General features: G+C 39.9%; 1 protein-coding gene across 2 annotated transcripts in view; it reads right to left on the bottom strand.

The window, feature by feature from the left end:
• The window catches only part of LOC145990051 (proclotting enzyme-like), a 41,885-nt gene extending 27,840 nt beyond the window's left edge, over positions 1 to 14,045 (bottom strand). For both annotated transcript variants that reach the window (XM_083125697.1, XM_083125706.1), the window contains exon 1: positions 13,828 to 14,045. In XM_083125697.1, coding sequence (XP_082981823.1) covers positions 13,828 to 13,915 — 88 coding nt within the window. In that variant the 5' untranslated portion in view covers positions 13,916 to 14,045. The remainder of the gene's footprint in view (positions 1 to 13,827) is intronic.
• Positions 14,046 to 15,894: the final 1,849 nt, after the last annotated feature.

Raw genomic sequence — 15,894 nt, 5'->3', positions numbered from 1 at the left:
GTCGAATAACATGGGTGCCTGGGGGAAACCCTGGGGGGTAAAGGCGGTCAGGGGCGTGATGCTGATCACATCAACCCCACTCACGACCGGATCAAGAAAGTGTGGGGCGTTACCCCCACACCCCCTATACGCCTTCATGGCGTGGTGCTATGCACAGGGGAGCACTTTACCTTTTTTTGCTGGTCGTGGTTAGTCTAATAAATCTTGACACGTTCTTTAGTCAAAAGAACATTATCTAACTAAAAGAGCAAATAATAAGTTCACAAGAAGACTCGAAAGCATTCGCGTGATGCCTATCAGGGTATGGGGTAATATCTCTCTGTTAGTTCGTCAATTAAAAATCAAAGTTAAGTTTGCACTAAGAAAAAGGAAGTCTATTTTACTTCTTTGCAAACTAAATACTTATATGCCTAACATATAATCCATGTCACTCAAAGAAATTAAACTTCTTACAATTCAACTTGATCACTCTATTCAAAAACCGAGCCCCAACTTTTAAGTCAAGACAAAACACACCCGTAATTGCCATGGTAACAGCCCTTACAAGATAAGTATATACAGGTTAGTAACTATCCTGACATTATCAGTGATAGGTAAATTACAGAAATTAAGATTAAAGAACATTAAACATTTGTACAAGAGAAAAGATATAACAATAATTATTAGTGCATTGGGAAAGGACGTGTCAATCTCTCTTCTCTCTTAGTTATCTCACTCTTCTTTTCTTCTTCTTTCTCTTTATTTGTTATACTGTTTCTCTCTCTCTCTCTCTCTCTCTCTCTCTCTATCTATCTATCTATCTCTATCTCTCTCTCTCTCCGTGTGATGTGGTTTCTGCTCTACTATAAATGATTGCGACCAAAACTTATCATGTATTTGTATTTTTGTTATTAAGCGTCGCTTTACTGTCACTTTGGTGACTAATCGCTACGATGAGGATGCGTAATGATTAGATGAAATTTTGAAATGGCGAACAGCCATGGTAAAGCCGGAATTTGAACCCGGGAACTTCTCGTGAGATCAAAAGTCGGCCACTTAACCTACTCGGCCACCGTACCGGCAATTTCTCATGTAGACTATTTGGGTGCGCTAAGATTATTTTACGGGGGGCTACAGCCCACCCTCGCCCAGCCAATGGCGACGTCTCTCCAGTTAATATGCGAGTAAATAGTGATTGATCTTCTCTTGATGTATAAAATTAGGTAGAAAAGTTAAGAAAATACCTCGAAACGTATAAAAGTAGGTGATCGCCAGTAGTGTATATTGGGCGTTTCAAAGTAGTACTTAGTAGGTATTCTCTTTTTTTATTAATTGAATATCATTTTTTGACATATTTTGACAATTTTTTGTCGATGTTTTAGCGTTTGACGATTTTTCAGTGCAATTTTCACCGCATCTCATTTTTTTCCCACTCGTACTTGGTAGGTATGCATTTGTAGCCTTTTTTTTATCAATTGAAAATCAGTTTTTGACATATTTTGACAAATTTTTGTCGATGTTTTAGCGTTTAGCGATGTTTTTGTAAAATTTCCTATTTTTTTTTTTCCCACTCGTACTTGGTACGAATGCCACGATCTTACGTGATATAACTTAACCTATTTATTTTTTTTCGTGCTAAACTACACGAGAGCCTCTACGTGCTTTGACCTACTTTAGAGTAGAACCATAAAGACAGAGCTGCAACCGAAAGTGAGGCTCGAAGTGAGGCTCGGTGAGGCTCGACTTAATAGTTTGCTCTTGTAAGACATAAGCCTTATTTTCTCGCAGTGTTGCCAACATTTTACTCGAAATAAAATTACCAAGGTTTTTTTCTTGGTCTAACCTATGTTATTGAACTGCGTCGTCACGTCCAAACCTGCATGACTTCCGAACACTATTGGTTTTATTCATATTTTACTCACGTATAGGCGTACGTGATGAATCCTCAAACAGATTTCTCCTAAGTCTTACCGTTTCCAAGATAACCCTACTTCCGGTTGCCATTTTGGATTTCTGAACATAGGTTCTATTCATACTTTTTCTCACGTATAGGTGTACCTGATGAATCTGCAAACAGATTTTTCCTAAGTCTTACAGTTTCCAAGATAACCCCACTTCCGGTTGCCATTTTGGATTTCCGAACATAGGTTCTATTCATATTTTACTTACATATAGGCGTACGTGACGAATCTGCAAACAGATTTTTTCTAAGTCTTACCGTTTCAAAGATAACCCTACTTCCGGTTGCCATTTTGGATTTCCGAGCATAGGTTCTATTCATATTTTACTTACATATAGGCGTACATGACGAATCCGCAAACAGATTTTTCCTAAGTCTCACCGTTTCCAAGATAACTAGTAGTGCAGTTTAGCCGGTTCTGCAACAGAAAATGGGGCTCGGTGGGGCTTGCTAAACCTCAAAAACTCACTTTCTCTCCACGTTCCGCGCCTCATTTATTGCGCTGACGATATTTCACAACGTAGAAAACAGCACCAAAACATCAAAAACTCACTTTGATTATTTGGAACTCACCAAAACCTCAAAAACTTATTTTTATTAATTGAGGTTCACCAAACCTCAAAAACTCTCATTTTCTCTCTATGTTCAGCGCCTCATTTATTGCGCTGACACAACGTGATGAGTAAATAATGCAGTCTCTTATTCTTGAAGGATGAATGTACCTTATCGTAATTTTCCAAGCCCCGGTCAAATGTTTGTATATCGTGACCTTTGTAAACCTCTCTTTCGGGAACGATGTGCCACACACACGCGCGTGCACGCCTATATTGTGACGCAAACAAACAAACAAATAATATTTTTTTTTAAGATTCCTGGCCCCTAACCCCACTTCCGGTCGCCATTTTGGATTTCCGAGCATAGGTTCTATTCATATTTTTTCTAGTGCTTCTTGTTTTTGTAAAAAAAATAGGTATTTAACTTTCTTTGAAGCTACATACCATCTATTATTTCAAGTTTAAAGGTGTTTCACGTGGTTTTTCATAGTAATTTCGACCAGATTGAATTTTGACGTGATCGTGCATTTTCTATTTCACCTCAAGAAATTCTATATAAATAACATACCTGAAAATTGTATCGCTATATACTAGACTTTTTGATTTCTGTGATTTTCGAAAAAGCAATGGCATCCACCACCAGTTTCATTCGTAAAAATGATAAAACTGAATGTGTTACTTGTGGGAAGCTAATCTCAAGGAACAATTTATCGGTACACAGGGCAAGATGTAGCGAAACAGGTTCGAGAATTAATCGTTCGTCACCTTCTAAGTCTTGTGCTCGATGCGGAAAGATGATCAGCATTACAAATTTAAGTAAACACCTCAAAATTTGCAAACCATCGACCGAACAAGGAACATTGAAAAGAAAAATCGATGATCCAGGAACCGAAGCTTCCACTTCCAAGCAAATTAAAATTATCCAATGAACGCAAACCAATTAGATCTGCATTCAACGACCAACTCCAGGATTTTTCAATTAAGTCAGAACCAGGCCGTGACGTCCTTAGTTTCTTGGATGAAACGAAAACATCTGTACTAAATATTTTGAAAGATAAACTTGAAAACAACTCTATAAAAGTATACGTTGTTCTGTTTTCCGAATACGAGAAAGTCGATGGCACAACGAGTATTTTTTATCATTGTACAAAAAACCAGACACTTTATTTTGCTGACGTCGAAAATTTGGACAACTTCTATTATAAAGTTTCCAACGAGCTGGTTAAGAAACACGACGATTTCGAGGCTAAAGGGTCGGGATGGTCTCTATGTGGAAGTCCTCATACGTTAACTGTTTACGTGAACCGATTCTCGCCTCTTCGCGCTTCCAGCTACGTCCCTCTTCTACCGAACATTCAACACAAGAGGGCTGTGTTAAATATACAGAACAGCGATAACAAGTGTTTTCTCTGGTGTGTGTTGGCTGCACTGCATCCTGTTTATTGGTCAAATAATCCAGAACAGGTTTCTCATTACAAGCAATACGAGTCCGAGTTTGAAAGTGTAATGTCTGGCATCGAATACCCGGTGACATTGTCGGATATAACAAAGTTCGAAAATCGTGCCGGAAAACGCATCGCTATTAATGTATATTCCTTCACGTCAGATAAATATCTCGTGCATCCCGTCAGGATAAGCGATATCGATGATGACGATGCTCGTGTGATTAATCTTCTTCTAATTTCAAACGAGGATGTTCATCACTACATGCTAATTCGTTCACTATCACGTTTGGTCAAAAGTCAAACAACCAAGCATGAACATTGCATCGAAGTTTGCCAGAGATGCCTAACCACGTTCGACGATCGAAAACAACTCGATTATCAAAATTACACCGGACGCCAAATTGCTATCGAGAAACTTGCCGAACATAAAATTTATTGCGGTGACAACAGACCGGCTAGAATGTTGATGCCCGAAACGAACGAAGTCGAAGAATTCAAAATGCACAAGGCATTGTTGGAACATCCCGCAATCATCGTCGCAGATTTTGAGGCGTTCCTCAAACCACTCTCCTACTGCGAACCGGATCCTGAAATTTCCTCCACAACGCCGTACCAGCTTCATCAACCTAATAGTTTTGGCTATGTTGTTGTGCGACGTGATAAAATAAATGAAGCATATATATACCGCGGGCCAAATGTAATCGAACACTTCCTGGAAAAAATGGTGGAGGAGGTTGAGGTAATTGGTAGCGTACTGCTTACATCAAAACCGATGGCACCTTTAACTGAAAATGAACTTCAAAATTACAATTCCACTGAGGTGTGTCCGGTATGTGATCAAAGTTTCACTGATGAGAACAAAAAAATATTCCACCACGATCATTTCAGCGGAAACTACATAGGTGGAATTTGCAACACGTGCAATCTTAAAATCCAGAAACCTAAATTCATCCCCATATTCTTTCACAACGGAAGCGGATATGATTTTCACCACCTGGTGAGACATCTTGGCTACGATCCGAAACGTATAGGTGTCTTGGCCGAGAATGAAGAACGCTACATTAGTCTCAGCAAGCAAGTGTCGATTCCGGGAACGAAAAATACAATCGAGATGCGCTTCCTGGATTCGTATAGATTTCTCTCTGCAAGTCTGGATGCTTTAGCGAACAAACTCACCGACGATCAATTCAAAATAACTAGAGCTAGTTTTCCCAACGTAGACATAGAACTTGTTAGACGTAAAGGGATTTATCCTTACGAATACGTTAGTGATGGTTCTAAATTTAACGACGACGCTCTTCCACTTCCAAGAGAATTTTACAGCAGACTCAGAGAGAAAGGAATCGCGGAAGAAGAATACCAACACGCGCAACTCATGTGGGAGAAATTAGAATGTACGACACTCGGAGACTACCACGATGCATACTTAAAACTGGACGTGACGATACTCGCGGATGTTTTTCAAGCGTTCAGGAAAACGGCAACGAATATTTATAAATTAGATCCAGCGTATTTCTACAGTCTACCGGGATTAGCGTGGTCGGCAATGTTATTCCAGACAAAGGTCAAGCTGGAACTGATATCGGACGTTGACATGTTGCTATTTATCGAAAGAGGGATACGAGGTGGAATGGTGCAATGCGTACAGAGACATGCAAAAGCTAATAACGTACACATGAAAGAAGATTACGATTCAAATCGAGCATCGAATTACATCTTCTATGCCGATGTTAATAATCTCTACGGACATGCCATGGTTCAGAAACTTCCTTACGGGGGATTCGAATGGTTAGATCCCACTTCGATAGATATTATTCATTTCGACGATAGCGAGTGTGGTTTCTTCGCAGAGGTAGATCTCCAATTCTCCAATCACCTGCACGACACGTTTTCGGATTTGCCTCCGACTCCCGAAATCAAATGTCCACCCGATTCGGTTCAAGACAAGCTTTTGTTAACATTGGACCCTAAACAGAGATACGTCGTCCACTACAAGAATCTCCGGTTTTTGATTGGGAAGGGTGTTCAGATAGTAAATGTTAGAAGAATACTAAAGTTTAAACATTCCACGTGGTTAAGATCTTACATAGAAACTAACACACAACATAGAACAGCTGCCACTTCCGATTTAGACAAGGACTTCTTTAAATTAATGAACAATGCGGTGTACGGAAAGACCATGGAGAATGTTAGAAAGCACGTAGACGTGAAATTAATTTCCGATAAGAATAAATGTCGGAAGTGGATAGCCGATCCTAGATTCAAGTCGAGAAAAATTTACAACGAGAATTTGGCACTTTTCAATCTAGATATAAAATTGATGAAATTCAGAAAACCAATTTACGTTGGCACAACGGTTCTCGACTTGTCGAAACTTTACATGTTCGAATTTCATTACGACGTGATGAAACCCTTCTACAATGATAAGATATCACTTTTGTACACGGACACCGACAGCTTCATTTACAGCATACAAACACCTAACCTATACGAAGACATAAAAAATCCTTCCATGCTTGAGTATTTCGATACTTCTGCGTATCCTCAACCCAACAGATTTGGGATTCCATCTCGTAACAAAAAAGTCCTAGGTAAACTGAAAGATGAATGTAACGGTGATATTATTGTAGAGTTCGCGGGTTTGCGTTCGAAGATGTATGCCATGAGAACAGAGAGTAGCGTCACGAAGAAAGCAAAAGGTGTGGGCAAGAATACGGTGGAGAACAAACTCACCTTCCACGATTACATCGATTGCCTTTACTCACAATCGACGATACTAAGTATAGAACAAAGAATCCAAAGTGTAGACCACGTGATTACAACAAACGAAGTTAGGAAAGTAGCATTAGATCCGCACGACGATAAAAGATGTATTTTGTCTTGTGGAATCCACACGTTGCCTTGGGGACACTATCGTTTAGAAAATAGTAAAAATTGTAGGCAATGCAATTGAAAAAAAAAATAAACTTAAATAACTATAACTAAAATAAAAAAAACTTTAACTGTCTCACATACACAATAAAGAACTAGCAAGGACAATGAATCTCTTTGGTTTCCGAAAGCAAACAATGGAGACTGTACACCGCAAGGCAGATCATGAATTTCTACCTTCCATGTTATCTAAACTCAACGGCCTGTTGATCAATCAATTTTCGGAACGCTGCTCTTCTTGCTGGAACAGGGACGATTTCGGATTCGCGACGATCGACGTGACGAGGAAACCCAACGACGGAAAATACAGAAACAAAATCAACGACTTTCAAAACGTTGCAACGTTGTGAGAAACGTTTCTCACAACGTTGCAACGTTTTGAAAGTCGTTGATTTTGTTTCTGTATTTTCCGTCGTTGGGTTTCCTCGTCACGTCGATCGTCGCGAATCCGAAATCGTCCCTGTTCCAGCAAGAAGAGCAGCGTTCCGAAAATTGATTGATCAACAGGCCGTTGAGTTTAGATAACATGGAAGGTAGAAATTCATGATCTGCCTTGCGGTGTACAGTCTCCATTGTTTGCTTTCGGAAACCAAAGAGATTCATTGTCCTTGCTAGTTCTTTATTGTGTATGTGAGACAGTTAAAGTTTTTTTTATTTTAGTTATAGTTATTTAAGTTTATTTTTTTTTTCAATTGCATTGCCTACAATTTTTACTATTTTCTAAACGATAGTGTCCCCAAGGCAACGTGTGGATTCCACAAGACAAAATACATCTTTTATCGTCGTGCGGATCTAATGCTACTTTCCTAACTTCGTTTGTTGTAATCACGTGGTCTACACTTTGGATTCTTTGTTCTATACTTAGTATCGTCGATTGTGAGTAAAGGCAATCGATGTAATCGTGGAAGGTGAGTTTGTTCTCCACCGTATTCTTGCCCACACCTTTTGCTTTCTTCGTGACGCTACTCTCTGTTCTCATGGCATACATCTTCGAACGCAAACCCGCGAACTCTACAATAATATCACCGTTACATTCATCTTTCAGTTTACCTAGGACTTTTTTGTTACGAGATGGAATCCCAAATCTGTTGGGTTGAGGATACGCAGAAGTATCGAAATACTCAAGCATGGAAGGATTTTTTATGTCTTCGTATAGGTTAGGTGTTTGTATGCTGTAAATGAAGCTGTCGGTGTCCGTGTACAAAAGTGATATCTTATCATTGTAGAAGGGTTTCATCACGTCGTATTGAAATTCGAACATGTAAAGTTTCGACAAGTCGAGAACCGTTGCACCAACGTAAATTGGTTTTCTGAATTTCATCAATTTTATATCTAGATTGAAAAGTGCCAAATTCTCGTTGTAAATTTTTCTCGACTTGAATCTAGGATCGGCTATCCACTTCCGACATTTATTCTTATCGGAAATTAATTTCACGTCTACGTGCTTTCTAACATTCTCCATGGTCTTTCCGTACACCGCATTGTTCATTAATTTAAAGAAGTCCTTGTCTAAATCGGAAGTGGCAGCTGTTCTATGTTGTGTGTTAGTTTCTATGTAAGATCTTAACCACGTGGAATGTTTAAACTTTAGTATTCTTCTAACATTTACTATCTGAACACCCTTCCCAATCAAAAACCGGAGATTCTTGTAGTGGACGACGTATCTCTGTTTAGGGTCCAATGTTAACAAAAGCTTGTCTTGAACCGAGTCGGGTGGACATTTGATTTCGGGAGTCGGAGGCAAATCCGAAAACGTGTCGTGCAGGTGATTGGAGAATTGGAGATCTACCTCTGCGAAGAAACCACACTCGCTATCGTCGAAATGAATAATATCTATCGAAGTGGGATCTAACCATTCGAATCCCCCGTAAGGAAGTTTCTGAACCATGGCATGTCCGTAGAGATTATTAACATCGGCATAGAAGATGTAATTCGATGCTCGATTTGAATCGTAATCTTCTTTCATGTGTACGTTATTAGCTTTTGCATGTCTCTGTACGCATTGCACCATTCCACCTCGTATCCCTCTTTCGATAAATAGCAACATGTCAACGTCCGATATCAGTTCCAGCTTGACCTTTGTCTGGAATAACATTGCCGACCACGCTAATCCCGGTAGACTGTAGAAATACGCTGGATCTAATTTATAAATATTCGTTGCCGTTTTCCTGAACGCTTGAAAAACATCCGCGAGTATCGTCACGTCCAGTTTTAAGTATGCGTCGTGGTAGTCTCCGAGTATCGTACATTCTAATTTCTCCCACATGAGTTGCGCGTGTTGGTATTCTTCTTCCGCGATTCCTTTCTCTCTGAGTCTGCTGTAAAATTCTCTTGGAAGTGGAAGAGCGTCGTCGTTAAATTTAGAACCATCACTAACGTATTCGTAAGGATAAATCCCTTTACGTCTAACAAGTTCTATGTCTACGTTGGGAAAACTAGCTCTAGTTATTTTGAATTGATCGTCGGTAAGTTTGTTCGCTAAAGCATCCAGACTTGCAGAGAGAAATCTATACGAATCCAGGAAGCGCATCTCGATTGTATTTTTCGTTCCCGGAATCGACACTTGCTTGCTGAGACTAATGTAGCGTTCTTCATTCTCGGCCAAGACACCTATACGTTTCGGATCGTAGCCAAGATGTCTCACCAGGTGGTGAAAATCATATCCGCTTCCGTTGTAAAAGAATATGGGGATGAATTTAGGTTTCTGGATTTTAAGATTGCACGTGTTGCAAATTCCACCTATGTAGTTTCCGCTGAAATGATCGTGGTGGAATATTTTTTTGTTCTCATCAGTGAAACTTTGATCACATACCGGACACACCTCAGTGGAATTGTAATTTTGAAGTTCATTTTCAGTTAAAGGTGCCATCGGTTTTGATGTAAGCAGTACGCTACCAATTACCTCAACCTCCTCCACCATTTTTTCCAGGAAGTGTTCGATTACATTTGGCCCGCGGTATATATATGCTTCATTTATTTTATCACGTCGCACAACAACATAGCCAAAACTATTAGGTTGATGAAGCTGGTACGGCGTTGTGGAGGAAATTTCAGGATCCGGTTCGCAGTAGGAGAGTGGTTTGAGGAACGCCTCAAAATCTGCGACGATGATTGCGGGATGTTCCAACAATGCCTTGTGCATTTTGAATTCTTCGACTTCGTTCGTTTCGGGCATCAACATTCTAGCCGGTCTGTTGTCACCGCAATAAATTTTATGTTCGGCAAGTTTCTCGATAGCAATTTGGCATCCGGTGTAATTTTGATAATCGAGTTGTTTTCGATCGACGAACGTGGTTAGGCATCTCTGGCAAACTTCGATGCAATGTTCATGCTTGGTTGTTTGACTTTTGACCAAACGTGATAGTAAACGAATTAGCATGTAGTGATGAACATCCTCGTTTGAAATTAGAAGAAGATTAATCACACGAGCATCGTCATCATCGATATCGCTTATCCTGACGGGATGCACGAGATATTTATCTGACGTGAAGGAATATACATTAATAGCGATGCGTTTTCCGGCACGATTTTCGAACTTTGTTATATCCGACAATGTCACCGGGTATTCGATGCCAGACATTACACTTTCAAACTCGGACTCGTATTGCTTGTAATGAGAAACCTGTTCTGGATTATTTGACCAATAAACAGGATGCAGTGCAGCCAACACACACCAGAGAAAACACTTGTTATCGCTGTTCTGTATATTTAACACAGCCCTCTTGTGTTGAATGTTCGGTAGAAGAGGGACGTAGCTGGAAGCGCGAAGAGGCGAGAATCGGTTCACGTAAACAGTTAACGTATGAGGACTTCCACATAGAGACCATCCCGACCCTTTAGCCTCGAAATCGTCGTGTTTCTTAACCAGCTCGTTGGAAACTTTATAATAGAAGTTGTCCAAATTTTCGACGTCAGCAAAATAAAGTGTCTGGTTTTTTGTACAATGATAAAAAATACTCGTTGTGCCATCGACTTTCTCGTATTCGGAAAACAGAACAACGTATACTTTTATAGAGTTGTTTTCAAGTTTATCTTTCAAAATATTTAGTACAGATGTTTTCGTTTCATCCAAGAAACTAAGGACGTCACGGCCTGGTTCTGACTTAATTGAAAAATCCTGGAGTTGGTCGTTGAATGCAGATCTAATTGGTTTGCGTTCATTGGATAATTTAATTTGCTTGGAAGTGGAAGCTTCGGTTCCTGGATCATCGATTTTTCTTTTCAATGTTCCTTGTTCGGTCGATGGTTTGCAAATTTTGAGGTGTTTACTTAAATTTGTAATGCTGATCATCTTTCCGCATCGAGCACATGACTTAGAAGGTGACGAACGATTAATTCTCGAACCTGTTTCGCTACATCTTGCCCTGTGTACCGATAAATTGTTCCTTGAGATTAGCTTCCCACAAGTAACACATTCAGTTTTATCATTTTTACGAATGAAACTGGTGGTGGATGCCATTGCTTTTTCGAAAATCACAGAAATCAAAAAGTCTAGTATATAGCAATACAATTTTCAGGTATGTTATTTATATAGAATTTCTTGAGGTGAAATAGAAAATGCACGATCACGTCAAAATTCAATCTGGTCGAAATTACTATGAAAAACCACGTGAAACACCTTTAAACTTGAAATAATAGATGGTATGTAGCTTCAAAGAAAGTTAAATACCTATTTTTTTTACAAAAACAAGAAGCACTAGAAAAAATATGAATAGAACCTATGCTCGGAAATCCAAAATGGCGACCGGAAGTGGGGTTAGGGGCCAGGAATCTTAAAAAAAAATATTATTTGTTTGTTTGTTTGCGTCACAATATAGGCATGCACGCGCGTGTGTATGGCACATCGTTCCCGAAAGAGAGGTTTACAAAGGTCACGATATACAAACATTTGACCGGGGCTTGGAAAATTACGATAAGGTGCATTCATCCTTCAAGAATAAGAGACTGCATTATTTACTCATCACGTTGTGTCAGCGCAATAAATGAGGCGCTGAACATAGAGAGAAAATGAGAGTTTTTGAGGTTTGGTAAACCTCAATTAATAAAAATAAGTTTTTGAGGTTTTGGTGAGTTCCAAATAATCAAAGTGAGTTTTTGATGTTTTGGTGCTGTTTTCTACGTTGTGAAATATCGTCAGCGCAATAAATGAGGCACGGAACGTGGAGAGAAAGTAAGTTTTTGAGGTTTGGCGAGCCCCACCGAGCCCCATTTTCTGTTGCAGAACCGGCTAAACTGCACTACTAGTTATCTTGGAAACGGTGAGACTTAGGAAAAATCTGTTTGCGGATTCGTCATGTACGCCTATATGTAAGTAAAATATGAATAGAACCTATGCTCGGAAATCCAAAATGGCGACCGGAAGTAGGGTTATCTTTGAAACGGTAAGACTTAGAAAAAATCTGTTTGCAGATTCGTCACGTACGCCTATATGTAAGTAAAATATGAATAGAACCTATGTTCGGAAATCCAAAATGGCGACCGGAAGTATGGTTATCTTGGAAACTGTAAGACTTAGGAAAAATCTGTTTGCAGATTCATCAGGTACACCTATACGTGAGAAAAAGTATGAATAGAACCTATGTTCAGAAATCCAAAATAGCAACCGGAAGTAGGGTTATCTTGGAAACGGTAAGACTTAGGAGAAATCTGTTTGAGGATTCATCACGTACGCCTATACGTGAGTAAAATATGAATAAAACCAATAGTGTTCGGAAGTCATGCAGGTTTGGACGTGACGACGCAGTTCAATAACATAGGTTAGACCAAGAAAAAACCTTGGTGATTTTATTTCGAGTAAAATGTTGGCAACACTGCGAGAAAATAAGGCTTATGTCTTACAAGAGCAAACTATTAAGTCGAGCCTCACCGAGCCTCACTTCGAGCCTCACTTTCGGTTGCAGCTCTGTCTTTATGGTTCTACTCTAAAGTAGGTCAAAGCACGTAGAGGCTCTCGTGTAGTTTAGCACGAAAAAAAATAAATAGGTTAAGTTATATCACGTAAGATCGTGGCATTCGTACCAAGTACGAGTGGGAAAAAAAAAAATAGGAAATTTTACAAAAACATCGCTAAACGCTAAAACATCGACAAAAATTTGTCAAAATATGTCAAAAACTGATTTTCAATTGATAAAAAAAAGGCTACAAATGCATACCTACCAAGTACGAGTGGGAAAAAAATGAGATGCGGTGAAAATTGCACTGAAAAATCGTCAAACGCTAAAACATCGACAAAAAATTGTCAAAATATGTCAAAAAATGATATTCAATTAATAAAAAAAGAGAATACCTACTAAGTACTACTTTGAAACGCCCAATATACACTACTATCGCCCTACCCTTTAGGTAAAAAAAAAATAGCGATCATCCCACGAAACGTCTAAAATAGATCCTTTAGATCCGAAAATTAAGCTATCCACTCTTGAAACATTTAAAATTACACTCTATCCCGGGAATCTCTGGAGCAAGACCTCGCATAACGATATAAATGGAGAGAAAGTGAGTGGGCGAAGCAAAGCAGTACACACTGTTGCAAAGTCTGGGATCTGCAGTCGCTCCCCCCCCCCACGCAATCCCGTTCCTACTTGCGCAGAGACTTGCTTTCATTCGCTCGCTCCAGAGATTCCGGGGACAGATTATAGGCGATCGTCCTACTCTTTAGTCGAAAAATTAAGCTATCGTCCCTCGGAACGACTAAAAGTAGGCGATCGCCCCTGTAGACAATAACTCAATAACTCCTCAGTGAATCTAAAGCAACAACTTAAAAAGGTCATTAGCTCCTCCCCTAGAGAGAACTTCGTTAGTCCGCCACTGAGGTATTGAGATTTTTTTATGTGTTAAATTGAATTTAGATGGCAATGCGAAAGCACATCAATGACTTTTCCTGCGATTTACGTAATTAGCATCATTCTAATTAGTTTTTACTTTGGGAAAACCCTGAAGGGAAGAAAAAAAAACTCACCTTGTCTTCTCACCCGAAAATGATCATTGCTCGACACCAACTCGACGAGGGAAGCGCAGAGCACCGCAACCAGCACCACGCGAACCATGGATGAGGAAGAAAACCACGCGCCCGTTCTTATTACGCACACGCAATGACACTCGCACGCAATGAGCAGGTTTGCATTCGGTAGCTGTACTGTACGGCGCTCGCGATGAATCTTGTGGAAGACCAGTCCAGCGCGCGGCTTTTCCCTCGTCCTTGGCCAGAGGGCAGCACCGTCTTCTTCGCCCGAAGCCTTGAAAAACATCGTTTATTGCGATTTCCATGCACATACAATGAATCCTCGTTTTCGAAATTGGCGTCCGACTAGCTTCTTCCTCTCTGCGCACCCCGGAAGTTGAGCTGGGGACGGAAAGGAGCGGTATTACTGCAATATTGTACTTCACGCAAGTACTGCATAACTTGATCTGCATGGGCCTTCAGGATAGACACATCGCCAATCTGTAATCGAATGTCAATTTAGGGACATGCAACGTGCAGGAAGTATTACAACAATGGAAAATGATATGTAATTATCAGGAAACCGTGCACGTGCCGAGGTATATGAAGTAATATCGTGAAGGAATAGTTTATTTAATATTTCTGGGATGATGAAAAATGCTCTAGAGCAATCAAGTGTCAATGTCGGTTCGTGGTAATTGCAGCAACATGCAGGCTAACGGGGGCTGGTAAATATAACCACGCCCAGGATAATGCTATGGTGTCGCATCCTTTCTACAGGTAGTTTCCCCTTCCCTAGACATCATAAGCAAATGTTTACTTCATTACGTGGCCCGACTGCTCCTATACAACATCAGTTTCTATCACAAGTTTTGACGGTGGGGAGGGATTCGATTTAAAGTATACTCTATCCCAGGAAACTCTGGAGCAAAGCCGCGCGTTACGGCAGAGAAGGAGAGAAAGCGAATGGGCGGTTCGAAGCAGTACACGTTGTGGCAAACTGCCCCTCCACGTAATCCCGTTCCCTCTAACGTGTTCATTGGTCGAGCCGTCTCGAGTCACTACTTGCAGAGACAAGTTTTCTTTCGCTTGCTCCAAAGGTTCCGGGACAGGGTATAGTGGAAACCATGAGGTCCCCCTTTTTTATGCCTCCTCTCTACAAGTCCTTCGTATTTTTGTTTCTTTTCAAACCTGAGAAGGAAGGATTTGATTGATTGATTTGGTTTATTTTACTTCGCTTCTCTGCCACTTTTGGTTAATCTCGAGAATGAGGATGAGTGATGATGTGATGAAATTGATGAAGGGACACTCACAAAGAACATCCATGCCCAGGCCGGGATTCGAACACCGGTTATGATTAGATGTTCCTTTCGGGTGGAACGCACCAGAACGGTGTTCCTGTGTAACTTCTTAGGTGTAAAGCATGTTATTTTCTCCCATAGAGTCGAGAATTTTAAGTTGAACCAGTGAGAGCAAGAAGGGAAAAAATCCATTTTTTGAACAAAATGGGCTGAATACATATCAGAGCTAAAATAAAGGTTTTAAAAACAAACCACTTATGGAATATTGTTACTATGGTTATGATGCATAACTTTGTATTTGTAAGATTCTTCATCCGACTTTTAGTTTTGGTTGCTATGAGTTTTTTTTGTTTTTTTTTTCCGAAAGTAAGGTCGAGTGGAATCTTTCCCTTTGTTATTTCGATATTAGTTTGTCTGAAAATCACGCCGATAGACATTACCCATTTCTGACATTGTTCCTTCAAAGTACGTAATGTCATGGTTGCTGGGACATCATTCATTCAGTCGCGGATACTCAAAGTAAATCACGAAAAAGGGAAGATGAGACAGTGGATATGTCAAAAGCAATGTTCGAAGTGAGGGGAGGACGTGTGGGGGTGGGGGTCAGGCACGTATCTAGAAATATGTTTCGGGGGTGGGGGTCCAAACCAAGTGTCTCAAAATAATAATAATGTTTGAATTAAAATAATTATAATTATGTTAAATTAATTAAAATAGTAAATATTCCTATTAATTAATATTACATTTTTATTACATGAATAACTGAAAGGGCGGTATAATAATA

The sequence above is a fragment of the Lepisma saccharinum genome, chromosome 1 (assembly GCF_977018435.1).
Source record: "Lepisma saccharinum chromosome 1, izLepSacc3.1, whole genome shotgun sequence".
Lineage (NCBI taxonomy): Eukaryota > Metazoa > Arthropoda > Insecta > Zygentoma > Lepismatidae > Lepisma > Lepisma saccharinum.
Note: the sequence above shows the minus strand (reverse complement) of the source record. Positions and strands in the feature narration are given on the sequence as shown.